Consider the following 18,067-nt stretch of genomic DNA (forward strand, 5'->3'; position numbering starts at 1 on the left):
ACTAGGCCTTCACCTGAGAGAGTAGGAAACGCAGGAAGAAAAGATCAATCATAAATGTGAGGCTGTAAGATGCCCTAGGGACCATCTCATCCCATTCCTTCACCATTGTTCAGTCGTTTCGGTCATGTCTGATTCTTGGTGACCACATTTGGGATTTTCTTGGCAAAGAGTGATTTGCCATTTCCTTCTCCAGCTCATTTTACAGGTGAGGAAACTGAAGCATACAAGGTTAAATGACTTGCCCAGGGTCACACAGATAGTATTTAAGGCCAGATTTGAACTCAGGCAGATGTGTCCTTCTGACTCCAGGCCCAGTGCTCTGTGCCCTGTGCCCCCTCATTGCCTGTATTGCTAATAGCCAACCTCTAACATAGGGGTGCTTAAAATTTTGTGTTACATGGACCCCGTGCAGTAGCCTGCTGAGGTCTGTGGACTCCTCCTAAGAATCATGATGTTAAATGCATAAAATAAAATACATAGAATTCCAAAGAAAACCAATTGTATTGAAATGCAATTGTATTTTTTTTTCAGCCAAAAACAAGGTTTATTAAAGATCTGCCATACTAGCCAGATTCTTAAGGAATCTGAGCATCTGTGAGCTATTGGTTAGATTGTAAAAATCTGAGCAGTGGCTAGAACAATTGTTTTTTTTTTAAAAGGTCATGAGTTCCCAGGTAAGAATTCCTGCTAACGGTTTACATTGTCAGTTTGATTTCAAAGGGTTTTCATTACCTTTACCCCCATTGCTCCTTCTCCTCCTGTGCCCTGCACGGCAGGAAGGCTGGGTCCTGATATCCCCGTTTGACAGCTACAGGAAGAGAGGCTCAGAGAGCGATCTGTGTCCAGTCCCACGGCTAGTCAGGAGAGAGGAGCCAGGACCGTGCAGAGAGCGGGCCATGTCTGGCGGCCTGGTGTGAGGACTTGCTTCTTGTCATCTGCCAGAGCATGTTCACCTGTGGAGAGAAGCATTCTGCTTAGAGAAGGCATTCCCTTCATGCTCCACGTGGAGAAGGCTTCTGGTTGGGCTAGTGAACTGGAAGCGTCCTTTCTGTCCTTCCTTCCTCCTCGGAGATTAGTGATGTGAAGGTCTGGTGACCATGTGGGCCGCTATAAATACCGGTATTGACTCAGGGAGCCCAGAGCCTACCCCAGCCGTCCTTTCTCCCCCCATCAGCCCTTCCTTTTGGGAAGAAGTCAAGGGTTCTTGTCAATTCCCCAAGGCAAGGAGTCTTGCTCCTGCCTGCCAGGCTGCACGCCAGCAGGTAGAGCATTCTTTCTTCCGTGGCTTTGAGCCTGGCACTCTACTTCCTGTCCTCTGGAGGCTCGATCGTTCTTCTGTCATTCTGGGCAACTGAAATCCTGCTGGCATCTGCAGAAACCAAGCAGCAGACGGAGCTGAGGCTCCTCTGTTGGGCTTGTAGAGCCGCACGAGAAGGGAGCTCGCCCGCCCGTATCCTTCTCAATTTCCCCACTGGTCCTCCCCCGCATCCTTGGTGAGCGATTCTGGAGGCTCTGTAGCCCAAGGAAGCGGACCAGTTTGGGTAATATTCTCTATTAAGAGACACCAGAGAGCAGGACAGCATGCATTTCCCTGTGTCGGGACGCATAGCCGCTACAGATCTTGAAGGTAAGCTACCAAGAATCCTTGTGACAATTGTGTAGGGACAGCGCATGTCTTGTGCATAGAAATAGAAAACTATTCAATTCAGACTAAAGTGTCGTAGGCTACTGTTTTGGTAACTTTTCCTCACATCCATTGAGTGGCATTCTATAAGTGATCATGAGCCATGTGGGTGAGAATCCATCCCACTGAGGATGACAGTCCAAGGTCTTGGACCCAGGGGCCCAGAAGCACTGCGAGAGTGGCCATTGCTCATTGTCGCAGGGTTCCCATGCGTGACTCCCTGGGTCTCAGCCTGGGGGAATGGCTCCGCTCCACCACAGCTGTCTGCCACACCCATGAGGCAAGGGCTCTTGAAAACAAACACACCAAAAGCCAGAGCTTCAGCAGGAATTGTTTTTTTGAACTGTGTTTGGTAGAAATGGCCAGAAACCTGGAGTTGCTTTGGAGGTCTTCAGTCACTGTGGGAGATAGTTTTTGGCTGTGAAAGAAAGAGGCTTAATTTCTCTAATCTACAAATTAGGCTGGGCTGGGAGGTTTAAAATAGCGGATTTGTTCTCACAGACACGTGCAAACTCATTGCATGTGGAAGATCCTTGATTTTCTCCAGTCTTCTCTTTTTAAGCACGGTCTAACCCAAGTCAGAACATTTCTTTTAAGCGTCTTTTCGCTCGACTGACCTGGCTGAATCAGAGAGTCAACCGTTGCATGCTTCAGATTTTGTTAATGTTTCCAATATGTTTAAGGTCTTCTACTTTAACCTCTAAGCAGAGCAGAGAGTTGAACATGTTAACCCCATTGCAGCTGATGCAGCCAGGCTGGCTCTATACATTCATGATTCTGTTTGGAATTAACACGGTGGGTGCTCTAGCGGGGGCTCAGACGTTCACGATCATCACAATCATAACTGATATTTAAAGATCACTCACAGGTTTCAAGTCCATTAGCTCATTGTCTCATTTGACCCTCACAGAAACCCTGTGAGGTGGGTATTAAAGATACCATTCTCCCCACTTTCCAGATGAGGAAACTCCTTCTCCCAGAGGTTAAGTGACTTGCCCAGAGTCACAGAGCTTGTTGTTGTCATCTTTCAGTCGTTTCTGACTCTTTAGGACCCCACTTGGGGTTTTCTTAGCAGAGATGCGATAGTGGTTTGCTATTTCCTTCTCCAGCCCATTTTACAGATGAAGAAATGGAGGTAAACGGGGTTGGTGACTTGTCCAGGGTCACCAGCTAGTAAGTGTCTGAGGCCAGATTTGAACTCAGGAAGAGGAGTCTTCCTGACTTCAGGCCCAGCACTCTATCCACTGTAGCACCACTTAGCTGCCCCCCCCATCATACCACATTTCCTCTCAAATGGGCAGTAGCACTCCTTCCAAAAAGCAGAACAAGGTAAAGAATTTCTCTCCTTACTTAAAAGCAAAAGAGAGTAAGACATTTAGTCATAGTCATATATCACAACAACAACTGGCTTGGTAGCTCACGGTCCAATGTTGAAGTTCTGAGTCCAATGGCAGCAGGTCCACAGAGTGGGATGCTTCCCAGAGCACAGATGAGTCCAACGCCTAGCCAGGATTTAATCAGTTCTCAATAAACGTGGTTGAATGAGCGAATGAATGGAAGTGCTACGAAGAAGTGAATGTCCTCTGCTTGTCTGTACTCACCTTAGTCTGTCCGTGGTATGGAGGGATCCAGGAGGCTTGTTCTGAGCGTGAGGGCCTGGTATAGTGCGGGCTTCTTGTTCATTTCCATCCAGAGCCATTGCAACGTCATCTCACCGTCAAACCAGATCCTGGTCTAAAACTTAAGAGTTTATGAGTTCTCACCCACTCTAGTAGTGATGGCGCCTGGGGTTCTACAGTAACCTGAGTTCTTTGTGATGTAGGTTTTTCTGTTGTTTTTTTGTTTGTTTGTTTGTTTTTTTGCAAGGCAGTTGGGGTTAAGTGACTTGCCCAGGGTCACACAGCTAGTAAGTGTTATATGTCTGAGGCCAGATTCAAACTCACGTCCTCCTGAGTCCAGGGCTGGTGCTCTATCCACTGCGCCACCTAGCTGCCCCGTGATATAGGTTTTTCCATAGTTGTATTTGACCTCCAGGAATGTAGCCCCACTGTGCACCCAGAGACTAGTGCAGTTCTGTTGATCCTTACAGATACCTAAGATATCCCCATATCCATGCAAGTGGGCTTCTTCACCTTCCTCTGCCCTGGTGCATTTTCCCCAGTAACTATTCCCTCTCCTCTGACTCCCCACCCATATCTAATCATTTTCACATTATACTTTGGGTCCATACTCAAGTAGAACCTCCACCCAATTGTGAATGGCAGTGATGTATAAGCTACAGATAGGTGAAGTGTTTATTAGACAAATAAGCATTTATTAAGTGCTTATCATGTGCCAGGCACCGTATTATATACATCAGTCTTCCTTACATGCTTTCTGGCAATAAACAGTACCCTGTCCCTTACTAGATCCTGTTTATTCCAGGTATCCCTTTCCCAGGACGTCCTGCCTATATGCCTGTCCCCCTCCCCCACCCCACCACCTGAGAGCAGCTATTCCTGTCTCTCCGTTCTTGTACATAGAATGGGCTTAGGCTCCTAATTCCACCATGATACAGACCTATATCCTATAACTAGGCAAGTTAGCAGGTCAAAGGAGATGCCATTAGTCAAATCCATTCCCATGTACCATTGAATTTTTCCCAGTCTTACGTGAGCTCCAAACATACCAAGTAAAGCTGTCTTAGTATTTTTCAGACAGGCAGGAAACGTAATGAAAATAATAAAGTAAGGCACTATGGTGGGTAGGAGCCTTGGGTTCGAATTGGCAGATCTGTGTCGGAAGTGCAGATTAGCCATTTAATAGCTCTCTGTTGTAGATCAGCCTGATTGAGGCTGATCAGAGGGTAGACATTTAGTATTCAAATGGGGTGAGACACTCTTAAATCATTGAGCAGTTAGTTAACCAAAGAAAGTCTACTGAGTCACAGCCTGGAAAGGATACTGCATAAGGATCTATCATTGATCCAGCTGAACCCAGCTCTCCTGCTTCTGGGTTGATTATATAAGTATCCTGGACAAATGGGAAGAAGTTCTGACATCTCAGCCACAGACACGTGTCCTTGGTCCTCCAGGAAGCTGTCTGTGGTTTGAGCATTAGTCCCATGGGCCGATTTGATTTTGAGGATGACTTAAGTACCCCACCCCCCAAAAAAACCCCAAAAAACTAACCTAGCCATTCATCAGATATGGAAAATCAGGCCCTGCCTGATCAGGCACCGCCATCTAAGACGTTATTTCTGCCACATCTGTGATCCTGGGCAAATAAATCACTTCATGCATCTAGGCCTCAGTTTCCCATTCTGAAAAGCTGGTGCATAAATTAGATCAGGGGTTCTTAATCTGTTCTTGTGTCATGGACTTCTTTGACAGGTTTGGGGACTCCTCAGAATATTGTTAAATGTATAAAATAAAATACATAGAATAAAAAAGAACACATATTGAAAGATTTTTTTTAAAAATAAGAGTTCACGGACTTGTTAACACCTCCTGAACTATATTTCAAAGATCCCTTCCTGTAATCTTATATTCTGAGTTTCCTATTCAATTCAATCCTACAAGCATTTATGAAGACTCTTTTGTGTGCAAGGCACTGTGCTAGACACTTGGCATGGAAAGACAAATTTAATTTTAAAATATTTATCACTTGTCTCAAGGTAACACAGTTAGTTGATCAACCAGCATTTATGAGGTGTTACCTATGTGCCAGGCCCTGGAGACACACAAAAAGCCTGAAGACAGTCTCTACTGTCAAGGAGCTCAGTCTGGGAGGGGGGGGCAACATTTAAACAAGTACTTATAGATGTGTGTGTGTGTGTGTGTGTGTGTGTGTGTGTGTGTTCATATTCACATATATATTATATATATGTATATATATATGATATAAAGACTAGATTGGTGATAACCAAGCAAAAGAAGGTATGAGCATTAAGGGGGACGGGAAGAAGCTTGTTAGGGAAGATGAGATTTTAGCTGAGACTTGAAGGGAACCCAGGAAGCGGGGAGAGGGAAATGAGGACCTCCCAAAGTATGAGTGTACTTGTCATAGAAATGAAGTTTCAGGGTGTGGGGGTAAAATGGAGAGCATGGTCATTGTGTATTGAATGAGCTCAGTTTTCTTAATTGTCTCCTAGAGTTTACTCATCAATGTCTTCTTGGGTTCCCTCTGGTATGTCCGTAGTGATAGTTCTCCCTCAGAGACAGAGAATGTTTCCAAATGGAATTAAAAGAAGGAAGGAAACAAAGACCTTGTATTGTCTGGATCTATGATTTCTGGGTGATTTTGCCATAAAGCATGTATATTTGAGACAGAGAAGGGATAATACCTGAAAAGCAATAGGCCTGATTAGGTTTTTCACTCGGCCAAACTGTAAGGAGTAGAAAGAATCCTGGTGGAAATCTGAAAGGCCCATAAGTTGCCATCCATAGCCGGGAGTGACCAGCAGTGACAGCATGTCTCTGACCTTAGCAACCGGTTCTGAGTTCCTGGAATCATATATAGTGCCTCCCTGGCCTCAGCTGGAGGTTCAGTGCTGCTTTCTGATTCTGTAATCAGCCTCCGTGGTCCTTTAGCCGACATGTTGCTGGAGAAAGCTCTGGCTTTGTTTTCACCAAATGTTCCTCAATTCACTGTCAGAGGTTCTGTGAACCCAGTCATAATCTGAGCTCTCTCTGAAAGAAGGAAGGGAGTTACACATCGGAGCTTCATAACAAACTGTATTCCACTAGGAGTCATGATAAAGATAGTCTTATTTCCAAGGGTTAGATAAAGGACCCTTCATGGTCTTCCCATTTAAAAAAAAAGCATTCCTCTTTCTTGGCCAATATGATGCTATCCTTAAAATAGTTGGAAAGAACATGAAAAATAGGCCCAATGTGTCTCTTTCCTGCACACAGCTGGTCTGTATGATTTATATGGAGAATTTATTTTTGTACTCTGCTAAAACAAAGTTTGTTCTGAAAGAGACGTACAGCCCTTACTACTGAGCTATGAAAAAAATAGCTAAGCAACCTGCCATGCATGCTAAACCACGTGGTTACTGGGCATTCAAATGCCTTTTTCTGGACCAAGAATGAATCACAAGGACTCGTCCTATGTCTGAGTTCCCTTCCAGTTCTAAATCTATGATCTTATAACCCAATCACCCTTCATCAAAGGGAACAAGTGCTAATGGAATGCGAACGACTTGGGGCAGGTTTTTTTTTTTTTAATCCCGTGGAAGAATATCCATCATTGCCTGTGTCAAATAGATGATTGAACCCGAAGCTTTCCCTTTCTAGTATTTGGTAAGAATGAATAAACATACGATTTGCAGCACTTACAGAGATGAATCTTTAGATGAGGAGATTAGAACTGTATGCATTATTGCAGAAATATTATCTGTCCCAGGAGTTTCCAAAGCAAGCTACACAAATCCCATCCCCACCCCTCCCCCATTTCTGATATATACATTAAGATATAAACAAGTAAAAGAAGAGTGAGGATTATCTTTCCTCCATGTCCTTTGCAGTTTTTATTTCATGTTTTGTAGACATTTTTGGAGACTGAATTACTTTTGTAAGATACGTGCAACAAGGCACAAAAAATAGACCATGGAACCATTTCCAAATGAATGCTGTAATGGGAATCGTGGGCTGCTTTGACATCCTCAACTAACCCCCTACACACTCCTCAGCCACCACCACCACCACTTCCACGTTTCAATCTTTCATTCATTTTTCCTTTTCCATCAAAATCTTCATCCCATTTTAACTAATATCAAGGTGTATTTCTCTCCCTTTCCTCCTCAGTTTCAGTAGAAAGGGTAAGAAGAGTAAAAATGGACCCAAAAATGACCTGAGAGAAGAGAATTCAAGTCTTGGGTAATCGCAGGGATGACTATTCAAACTGTGAATTATGTGGCCTAGGCAGACACAAAAATCTGAAGCCTTACTCATGCACAATTAGCAAGGCCAGTGTGGGAGAAGGAAGCCAGGTTAGAAGGCACACCCATAAATAAGTAGAACATGGAGTAAGAATTAAAAAAAAGGAAATGGGGAGAGAGATTGCAGACAAAGAAAGACACCAGAGGCTCTGGGAACTCAGAACAAGAGGGACAACTGGCATTTCCTGAGCACTGTAAGGCTTACAGCGTGATAGTGGTACATCCCCATTTACCAGCTGAGGAGAAAACTTCAGAGAAGTCAAATTGACCCATCCTGTTTATGCAGATTACAAATGATTGCGTTAAGCTTTGAGCTTGGGGTCCACACCCCTAGGCCAACTTTCTTTCTGTTACCTCCCTAGAACTAGTGCAGGAGGTAGGAAAGTATTTAAAAAGCTAACAATTACAATAGTGGGTACACAGTGGATGGTTGGGAGTGTTTTCTTTTGCTTTTAGTGTGACATTTCTCCAATTAGTGAAAAATATCTTCAATGGGTAGTATCAAGGTACAGAGGATCAAGGGCTAGGTTTTGAGTTAGGAAGGTGGTTGTGGTTCTATCATTTCAGTCTTGTCCAGTTCTTTGGGATCCCTTTTGGCATTTACTTGTCAATGATAATAGAGTGATCTGCCATTTCCTTCTCTAGATGATTTTACAGATGAGGAAACTGAGGCTAACAGGATTAAATGACTTGCCTAGGGTCACACAGTGAGTAAGCGTCTGAGGCCAGATTTGAACTCAAATCTTCCCGACTCCAGGTCTGGTGTTCTATTGAACTGAACCATTTAGTTATGCCTGAGTTAGGAAGACCTGGGTTCAAATTTCTCCTCTGATACTTACTAGTTGTGTGACTATGGACCCCAGTTGATTAAGCTCTCTGAACCCTGGTTCCCTCAGCTGGAATGGAGATCATGATAAGACTTATACTACCTGCCTCAAAGGGTCTTTGGGGGCCTGAAATGAGATAATGTCTGTAGAGCACTTTGCAAATGGCATCATGTAAATGTGTCATGTAAACAGCAGGTTTTATACTTCAGTGTAAATAGTACAATTGTCTTTGCTCCTAACTTCGTGGTTGCCATTGGTTTTCTATGCTGGACGGTCACATGGGGAATGGACTGGACTCCATATGCCCAGCTGGTGCCATCCCATTGAAGGGTTGGGCTACGTCACTACAACAGCTGCTACTTAATACACCATGCTGGCCAAGCATTCTGGAGTTGGACCAATGATAACTCTTAACCAACCAATCAAACCAACCTTAATTAATTAAGTAAAACAAAATCATTAATTATTTGAAGTTTAGTGCATAGGCTCAGGGAATCACAGAACTGGGTGGGACCATTGTAAGTATCCAGCCCAATCCTCTGCTCTAGATATGGGTGCCCTCTCCAAAGTTCTTGAGGAAATGACTCCAGTGATGTTTGCTGTTTTACTGTTTTTCTATTTGAGGGAAGGCTTTTTGTTTGACAAAACTTTTTACTGATTCTTCAAGTTCTAACTTGATCCTATTTGTAAATCAGACACTATTCATTCACCTTGAGAAACAGATCCTTTCCTGTTTCTCTCTGATGTTAGCAAATCCTAGGCTCAAGTTCTGCTTCTAACAAATACTTCCAATCTGAACACAGGCAAGTCATTAAATAATAATAACAATCAATCAATAAACATTCATTCAACATCTGCCTTGTGCCAGGCACTGTGTTAAGTATTAGGGATACAAAAAGAGGCAAAAGCCAGTCCCTGCCCTCAAGGAACTTACAGTCCAATAGGGGAGACAACATGTAAGCAAATATATATGAAGCAAACTATACACAGGATAAACAGGAAGTAATTAACAGAGGGAAGGCACTGGAATCAAGAGGGGTTAGAGAAGGCTTCCTCTAGAAGATGAAATTTTAGTGGGGACTTAAAGGAAACCAGAGAGGTCAGTGGTCAAGGCAAGAGAGGGGAGAGCATTCCAGGCATGGCGAATGGCCCCAGAAAAGTGTCTGGAGCCAAGTCACAAAATGTCTGGTTTGTGAAACACCGAGGAGTCCAGTGTCACCAATACATGATGGGGAGTAAGGTGTAAGGGCTAGGTTGTGAAGAGATTTGAATCTCAAATGGGGCATTTTGCATTTGATCCTGGAGGCAACAGAGAACCACTGGAATTTATTGTGTAGTTGGTAACATCTTTGGATCTATGCTTTAGGAAAATCACTTTCAATGCTGAGTGATGATTGGATTGGAGTGGGGAAAGGCTTGAGACAGGCGGACCCACTAGCTGCTATGGCAATAATACAGGTGTGAGGTGACGAGGATCTGTACCAGCGAGGAGCGGTGGCAAAAGAGAAAAGGGGGCATGTCTGAGAGGTGTGGCTAGTGATCAAGTTGGGTATGACAGTTTGCTCTAGTTCTTCTGTTCTCATCAACTATCCCAAGAAATTTTGGGCTTACCTTACATAAAGAAGACCAAGAAGGCACCAGATTTTTTTAAACTACTAACTTTCTTTCTATAGAATTGAAACAAGAAGACTGATTGTAGTGAGGAAATTGAGTTTTTCTGCCTCTTTTGTCTCCCATTCAGCCACCTCAACATCCACAGCTGGAACAAGCCATCTCGTCAAATGCGCGGAGAAGGATAAGACTTTCTGCGTGAATGGGGGAGAGTGCTTCATAGTCAAGGATCCATCAAACCCCTCCAGATACTCATGCAAGTAAGATCCTGCATCCCTCTTTTCAAGCCTTCCTTCACAGCCCCTGCTGCTGAAGGAGATCCCTTCTTTCCAATGAGTATTGTGTCTGGCAGTTGCTTGTGCCAGCTTGGTCGTGTGGTTTAGAGGGACAGGCTTTGGGTAAATGTTCCTTCATCTGGTGGTCATTTCCCCAGTCCTTCTGGCCAAGCTGTGGTTATTTCTCTCCTTCTGGTTGGCACTTTGTGTTTACATAAGGATGAAGAGTCCCCAGAGGACTAAAGCATGAGACCGATGGTGCCATGCTTTCATCCAGTGTGTGAAGTAAGCTCAGTGCCACTGACCATGCTTCATCTCGGGTGATGTTTGTGACATGGCTGGAATACTGCTCTCTTGCCAACGTGTATGTCACTGAGACAACATGTTCATTAGCCTTCGAATTTCCAAATTGGGTAACAATGATTTTGTAGAGAATTCAAATTAAAAGGTTGGTCAATTTAAAGGTTGGTTGAACGTCGACCTTTCAGAAGTTCATTGAGTACTGCTCACTTTATGCATTGTCAAAGGTTATTTACCATCCCCTTTTTATTAGCACTCCAATTATTTAAGAGGGATAATGAATGCCCCTTGTAAAAGCATCTCCACACAAGGGAAGGACATTATCATTTATTCTTAACACTTCACCTATGAAAATGCAGAACAAGAGATTTCAGAGATTTCATTGGGCCGTGCACTTTTCAATTAAATGCTTTATTAGGGACAACATGAAACACCAATACAGACAATTAAGCTCATTTAGCTGCTGTTTACATTTAATTTAATTTAATTCAGCGCCTATAGTATGACGAGTTTTCAAATAGAATCACAATCTTATAGACTCATTTGAGAAATAATTCTGGGCTACATTTGGAAACTTCAGCTCCCATTTGGAATGCAGGATGACGTAGTCTACCCTCCTCCTCTCAGCAAATATTAGCTGATTAGAAGGATGTGACTCAAGACAGCAGTGCCTCAGGAAAGCAAAAGAAAATGTCTAGGCTCTCCTGCCCTCGGGAGCCGCCGGGACTCCGCTGGTGTCACTTGAAGGACAATCATTGGTTAAATCATAGGGATAAGCAATGATCCAAATGGCTCAAAGCATCAGGCGTGTGCTGGGTGCCATTCCAAGTAGAAATGGCCATCTTAGCTTACAGATAAATACATAAAAGAAGGGAAATAAAGATATAATATAAAGAAATATAAATACAAATATAAAGAAATAATAGCCTGGGTCTTGCATATAATTATCCATTGCCCTAGAAGTGGACCTTGGATGTGCACACGTCAGTCACTGAAGCCTTTACTCTACATGTGGACAAAATGGTCTGTGGGCCTCAGTTTCCCCATGTGCAAAATGAGGGGCTAGAGATTACATGATCACCCAGGTCCCTTCCATCTCTACATGGTATAACTCTCTGTTAGTATCATTAGTCATTTCAGGTGGAAAAAAAAAATCAACAAAAGTCAATGAACTCAGTTCTCCATCACTCAATATCAGCATCTAGGTGATGAGAGAATTCTGTTTCAGCACCTTCTAAAAGAAGGGAACTTACTTTGTTTGAATGGGTTGGGGGTAGCCAAGTGAAGGAAAGAAAAGCAGAGACATTATTTACATAAAGGAGCATCAAATAATCAAATCAATAATCAAAGTCATAATGTCTATAAGGTACTTTATGATTTTTAAAGCATCATATCAAACATACACATAGAAGTAGATGTTGCTATAGATATAGAAAGATATAGACACATGGACGGTAGGAAAATCAGAGGGTTGATAATAAGGAGAATTAGATTTTATCTTAGCCACTGATTAGCTGTGTGACCTTGGAAAAATCTCTGCTAGCTTCCTCCTTGCAGTAGAATACCAGACTAAGAAGAAGACATTCCAGAGTTCTGGGGTTCTAGGGTTCTTCCAGACCATGTGGCTTTGACCAGCTCCTTCTTGCCTTTGGGTTTTGGTTTTCTCAACCATAAAACAAGGCAATCTAATCCTAGCAGACTCTGATCTTCATAAACACAGGATTACTGGCTATCTTGGTGGCAGAACAGAGAGAGTGCACAGCCCAGAGTCGGGAAGACCTGAGTTCCAGCCTCAGATCCTCGTCTTCTCCTCCTCTAAAATGAAAGAAGAGTTGAGAAAGGTCTTTAGAAACTTAAATGCATTCTGGTGGTATTGGACAGTAGACCAAAGACAGATATGCTCAACTCTGCTCGTAGCATTCCTCTAGATAGATCCTGAAGAGGAAGAACTGGTTCAGGCGACTTGTCCTGTGTCAAGCAATGTCTTAGAAACGGATTCTGGGGCAGTCTCTGAGTCTGTGACATCTAGGCATCTCCTATGGTCACCATATTTAGTTCAAAGTCAGAGACCCTGCCCTGTGATGAGGCCCCAGAATCCCATGCTCCAAAGTCCTGCCTTGACATACACTCACAGGATTTTGACCTCTACTTAAACCCTTGGAAGGGGTAGCTAGGTGGCACAGAGGTTAAAGCACTGGCCCTGGAGCCGGGAGAACCTGAATTCAAATCCAGACTCAATCTCTTACTAACTTTGTGACTCTGGCTGAGTCACTTAACCCTGCTTGCCTCAGTTTCCTCATCTGTAAAATGAGTTGGAGAAGGAAATGGCAAACCACTCCAGTAACCCCAAATGGGGTCATGAAGAGTTCAGGCATGACTGAACAACAACAAAAAACCTTGGAGGTCATCTGAGCCAGCCTATCCTTTTAGAAATAAGAATACAGGAGCCAAGCGAGGCCCAGGAAGCTGTCTAAGGCTGCCCGGTCCGTTGGCCTTCCTTCATACGTTTGCCTAAAATGCAAAACAAATGCCTCCCCTATATCTCAGCTAGCTCATAGTGCTGGGTGGCTTTCCTTTTCCAACAGAAGAGGGCACCTTTGAGGGTGCTGCAGGCTCTGATATTTGGGAGATGCCTGAGTTCCAATGCCAGTTCTGTCCCCGTTTCCTCAGTTTCCTCACTTACAAATGTGGCTAATCATAATTGCATCTCTCCCTCCCAAGACGGTCATAAGGGGAGATACTCTGTGAACTTAGAATAGCTACAGAAACACAGTCTCTAATTTGCATTGTAACTCCTGTGCTAATTATGGACTTTTCAAAATGTGATCTTAATACCCTGCTTTCTGCATCATGCAGGTCAGAGGCCATATTTTACATGATACATTTCTCACTAGACCACTTAGAGGAAAAAAAAAAACAAACTTTAGCACTTGCTGAACATATGTCTGCTTTGTTAGTGAATTCATATTTTGCGTATGGTTCATCTGTCAGAGGTGCTGGCCACATCAGTAGAAAGCAGCTTTGCTCCTAACTGAAGGTGGGTCATTGTTCGGGACTTCTCTCCGGTTGCCCTCAGCCTCAGGTGTCTTGGGGGAGGGGGGGGATGACTGGCATGGACAGCACTGGGACAGACCACCCTGGTGTGTTGGCCTGGATCAAGGGTTGCATGGGGATTTACCAGGTTTAAAAAAAAAAGTTGAAAATAACTCTGGAGACAGATTTTTGAGTGGCCTTGACTTTCTTCTACACGTGGGTTGAAGGAGAACCCTGACAATTCTCATCCCTTTGGTGCAACTTTTTCTCTGTATTAATTGAGTGAATTCTTCAGATCATCTAAAGGCAGCAAAAGGCATTGGCTTTCATGAGCAAGTAGCCCTTACCTATCTTCCTTTAAGGTTCACTGGGTGATCTCCTTACAGCCTGGGCCATGGGGAGTTCAAGAACCATCATCAGAATTGTAACTAGGATTTCTTGTGCCCAAGGGATCAAAGGGTAAGTGTTGGGGATTAAGGTGCAAGAAGATGGGAAAGGAAGGAGGGGACAGGTTAGGGAAGCCTTTCATTGGTTTGCCCTTGCTCACAAGCTTGTTAATAGAAGATCTAGAATTAAACCACCAGGCTCCTGCCTACCCACTCCCCTTTTTAAATGATTATCATCTCAAGCTACTTGAAACAAAATGCTTTCAAAGCATTGAGACCTGGCAGAGGAGGTCAAAAGCCATGTGGGAACAGGACAAGGTCACTCTTTTTGTCCTGTCTGCTACTGAAGTTGAATGGAAGATGCTTTCAGTGAGACAGCAAAGCGTGAGTTTACATCCTAATAACATTTTTTTCAACTCCTAAGAAATCATTGCTTGAGCAAAAGACTGTAGGACATTAAATATTAAAGATCAGGACAATGACTCATCTTAGGGCTCTTTCTATCTGAACCCCATTGGACAAGATGAGATGATAACTAAAAGATAGTTATTTTATTCTGTTTTATAATAGTCCATAGGATATTTAGTATAAAAAATAACAAGATAACAACTTTTCCTAGGATTATTTCTATCTGAACTCCATCGAATAAGATGACAGGCATGAGATAATAATCCTAATAGGAAGGAAAGGCATAAGGCAGGGAGCTATTGAAGGAACCAAGGTGGAATCGAAGGAATATTGAAGAAATCAAAATGTCCCAGACTTAGGCTGGGATGATATCAATGGGAAAGGAGAGTCAAAAAGCAATGAAGAGACATTTTGAAGGACAAAATGACTGAATATGGTGACAGGTTGCATATGGAGGACCTAGGGGAGAGACACCTCAAAGCTGACTTCAGAATTCCTTACCTGGAAATTGGCATGAAAGTGGAAGTAGGGACCCAAAAATTCCTCTCCAACTGGAAGGGAGAATTGGGGACATACTCAAGGTTAATGCAGCCAGAGACCATACAGAAAGCCACATAACAGAGCCATATAACTGAAACTGCCCCAACATCTCAAGTCCAGAAATGTAGCATTTATTAAGTACCTGCTGTGTGTAAAGTTCCATGCTTCATGCTGGGGATACAACAGCAAAAACAAGTCCCTTCTTTCAAAGTGCACATGCATCTTGTGTGGGAGAACATGGCATGTACACCACTAAGTAAATGCAAGCTAGTTTGAAGAAGAAGAAAGGAAAGTGAAGATCAGGGAAGATCTCCAGGAACCTTGAAGAGAACTGTGGATTATGAAAAACAGACATGAGGAGGTCAAGGGCAACAAGAATGAAATCATGAGAGTGAGAATGCTGAAGTGATATGAAGACATTTTCATGGACACCAAGGTGAAAATTGCCTTGTAATCAGGGCCAACTTTCCTGAATCCTGGGACTGACAAGTCCAGTCCACATGGCCCCAGTTCTTCTCTTTAGACTTTCATATAACACGAGTCTGTTCATCACAACTTATGAGTTATGATAGCATTGTTCTCTAGTTGTTTTCTGATTGGAGCTGTTGTCCTCCTCCCTACATTTTTAGCGTCTTTATTTAGAGGAGAAGTCAGTCCATCAACAAGCATTTCTTAAGCACTTCTTGTGTGCCAGGAACAAGGACTATGTGTTTACTCCCCCTCCCTCCCTTTTTTTCCTTCCCCATCCACCTGAGCATATTGTGGGGCTTCTATCAGTAGTCTATTTGCTCCATCAGGCAGGCAGGCAGGCAGGCAAGCAGTAAGTCTAAACTGAAAGTAAGAAATAATTAAATGCTAGGCTCAGTTCTAAGGGCTGAGTGTGCAAAGAAAGGCAAAAACATGGTGTCTGCCCTCAGGGAGCTTTCACTCAAATGGGAGAGACAAGCATATGTTGAAGATATATGCAGAGTAGATGAAGTAGTAGATGGTAGTAGCTGGAGGGAGATAGAAACAGTCTCCGACAGAAGGTGAAACTTGAGCAAAGTCACAAAAGAAGTCAAGCGGCTAAGATGGGGATGTCAAGAACAGCTGTATTCCAGGAATGGGGGCTGCCCACAGGTGGGAGAGAGAAAGGCAGGTGGAGAATCTGCAAGTAGGCCCATGAAGCTGCATCATGGAGTGGAATAAAGTGCACAAAGGCTACAAAGATAGGAAGGGGCCAGATTGTAAAGAGCTTCAAATGGCACATGGAGGACTTTATGATTTGTTCTGGAGGCAGTCGGGAGTCACGGGAGTATCCTAGGGGGAGAACTGATGTGGTCACAGTTGTACATTAGGAAGATCACTTTGGTGGTGAAGCAGAGCATAGCTTGGAGTGGGGAGAACTTTCAGGCAGGGAGATGACTTCCTTAATGGGCTTACAGACAATCCTTTTATCAAGGTCTTTTCAAAAGTGTTGTCTTCCCAGAATTCAGAAAACCAGACAAGGTGACTCAGGGAATCCTCTTCCTCCTCTATGTTTTTGTTTTTCTTAGTTACTGACATGGGCAAAGGAGTCTCCCCATGAAGATCATTGAAGTTTGTATACAAGGCAATGACAGGGGAATTCACATCTGATTAAATACATAACCCCAGCTGCAGTACTCACCATTAAAAAGAGAGAGAGAGAGAGAGAGAATGTAGCTTCATACTCAGCTTTTCAGAGCTCATTTTGTGAGCCATAGGGTAAACAGTATAGACAGAAAGTGATGGGACTGGCTTGGAGGGATTCCGTTCTAAGCCTGGGTTTTCTGGTGGAATGAATTCATATAACTTGAGCCTCAAAGATGAGTGTTAGCATTTTGGTAAAATTTAGATTTCTTTCCATTTACTCATGAGGTCAGAGTGGCTTGTACATGTGCTAATGGTCAATGAGTACAGCCCTGCTTGGCAGGAATTCTCAGTGCAAGCTGTATGAAGGGGATTCAGTGTGTGTGAGTGTGTGTGTGTGCACATGCATATGTAGAGGAGTGAAGAACATGGGTAGAAAGCCAAGTCAGAAAGGTCATTACTGGAGGTTTTCTAATTGGATATTTTTTTAATGGTGGACAAAACAAAACTTCCCTTGAGAAAACCAATGGATTTTACAGATAATATCAAGACTAGAGCTTAAACTGAAATTAGAAAAACACTTATGACCCTGAAGAGATGATGAATATGGATAGATCATAGAATGAGATTCATCTCAGAAATATGCAGACTAATAGTAACAATACATCGGGGAAAGAATAATTCAGACACAGATAGAGATTCCATTAGTGAGTGGGCGAAATTTGGCCCAACAGCCGACTGGACTGTGGGGTGGAGAGGAGTCAGAATTTGCAATACAAGACTGCAGAAAATCAGACCAGCACTGTTAGAAATGTCTGTCTGGCCAACTCAAATGCATGTACTCAAGGGAATGGAGAAAGACCTTGACATCAGCTTCGTGAACCCATGAAGAGTCTTCAAAATACATGTGTTCAAGATAGGTTCTCATCATCAGTCATAATATCCTCTTTGAAACTGGATGTATTTGCTAACAAAGAGACCCAACACTGTCTCAAACAGTTTCTGAGATGCAGCAGTATAAGAACAACACTGATCAAAATGGAGGGTTGGAGACAAATGAGTCTTGTATTGTGTATCTGTGCTGCCCAGACTGTTCCATATGGCGATGTTGTTTCAGGGATATTCTGCAGTTAAAGTTGCAATGGATTCACCTTCATGCCATCCGTTTTCCCTTCTCTTCACACCTCTTCACATGGGCTAATGAGAGCAAACCTGACTGCAATTTGAGCCAATGGTGGTGTCTTGTTTGACATTAAAGTTATCTTAAGGATGTTTTCAGTGCGCCTACAGAAAATGAAGTAAAGTCCTAAAACTTTGATTGAAATACAAGAAGGGCTTGTTTTATCTAATTGTACAATACCGCACAGAATTTTGAACTTAAAAAAAATGAGATAGTGAGTTGTCTTAGGACTATTACTAGCTTAGCTCCCTCAAATTGAGAGGGAGAGAGAGAGAGAGAGAGAGAGAGAGAGAGAGAGAGAGAGAGAGAG

General features: G+C 43.2%; 1 protein-coding gene across 4 annotated transcripts in view; it reads left to right on the plus strand.

Annotated features, from left to right (window-relative positions):
* The window catches only part of NRG1 (neuregulin 1), a 792,976-nt gene that overhangs the window by 737,737 nt on the left and 37,172 nt on the right, over positions 1–18,067 (plus strand). For all 4 annotated transcript variants that reach the window (XM_027853664.1, XM_027853666.1, XM_027853665.1 and 1 more), the window contains exon 6: positions 10,176–10,305. In XM_027853664.1, the coding sequence (XP_027709465.1) occupies positions 10,176–10,305 (130 nt within the window). The remainder of the gene's footprint in view (positions 1–10,175; positions 10,306–18,067) is intronic.

The sequence above is a fragment of the Vombatus ursinus genome, unplaced genomic scaffold, assembly GCF_900497805.2.
Source record: "Vombatus ursinus unplaced genomic scaffold, bare-nosed wombat genome assembly UNPS02010193.1, whole genome shotgun sequence".
Classification (NCBI taxonomy): Eukaryota; Metazoa; Chordata; class Mammalia; order Diprotodontia; family Vombatidae; genus Vombatus; species Vombatus ursinus.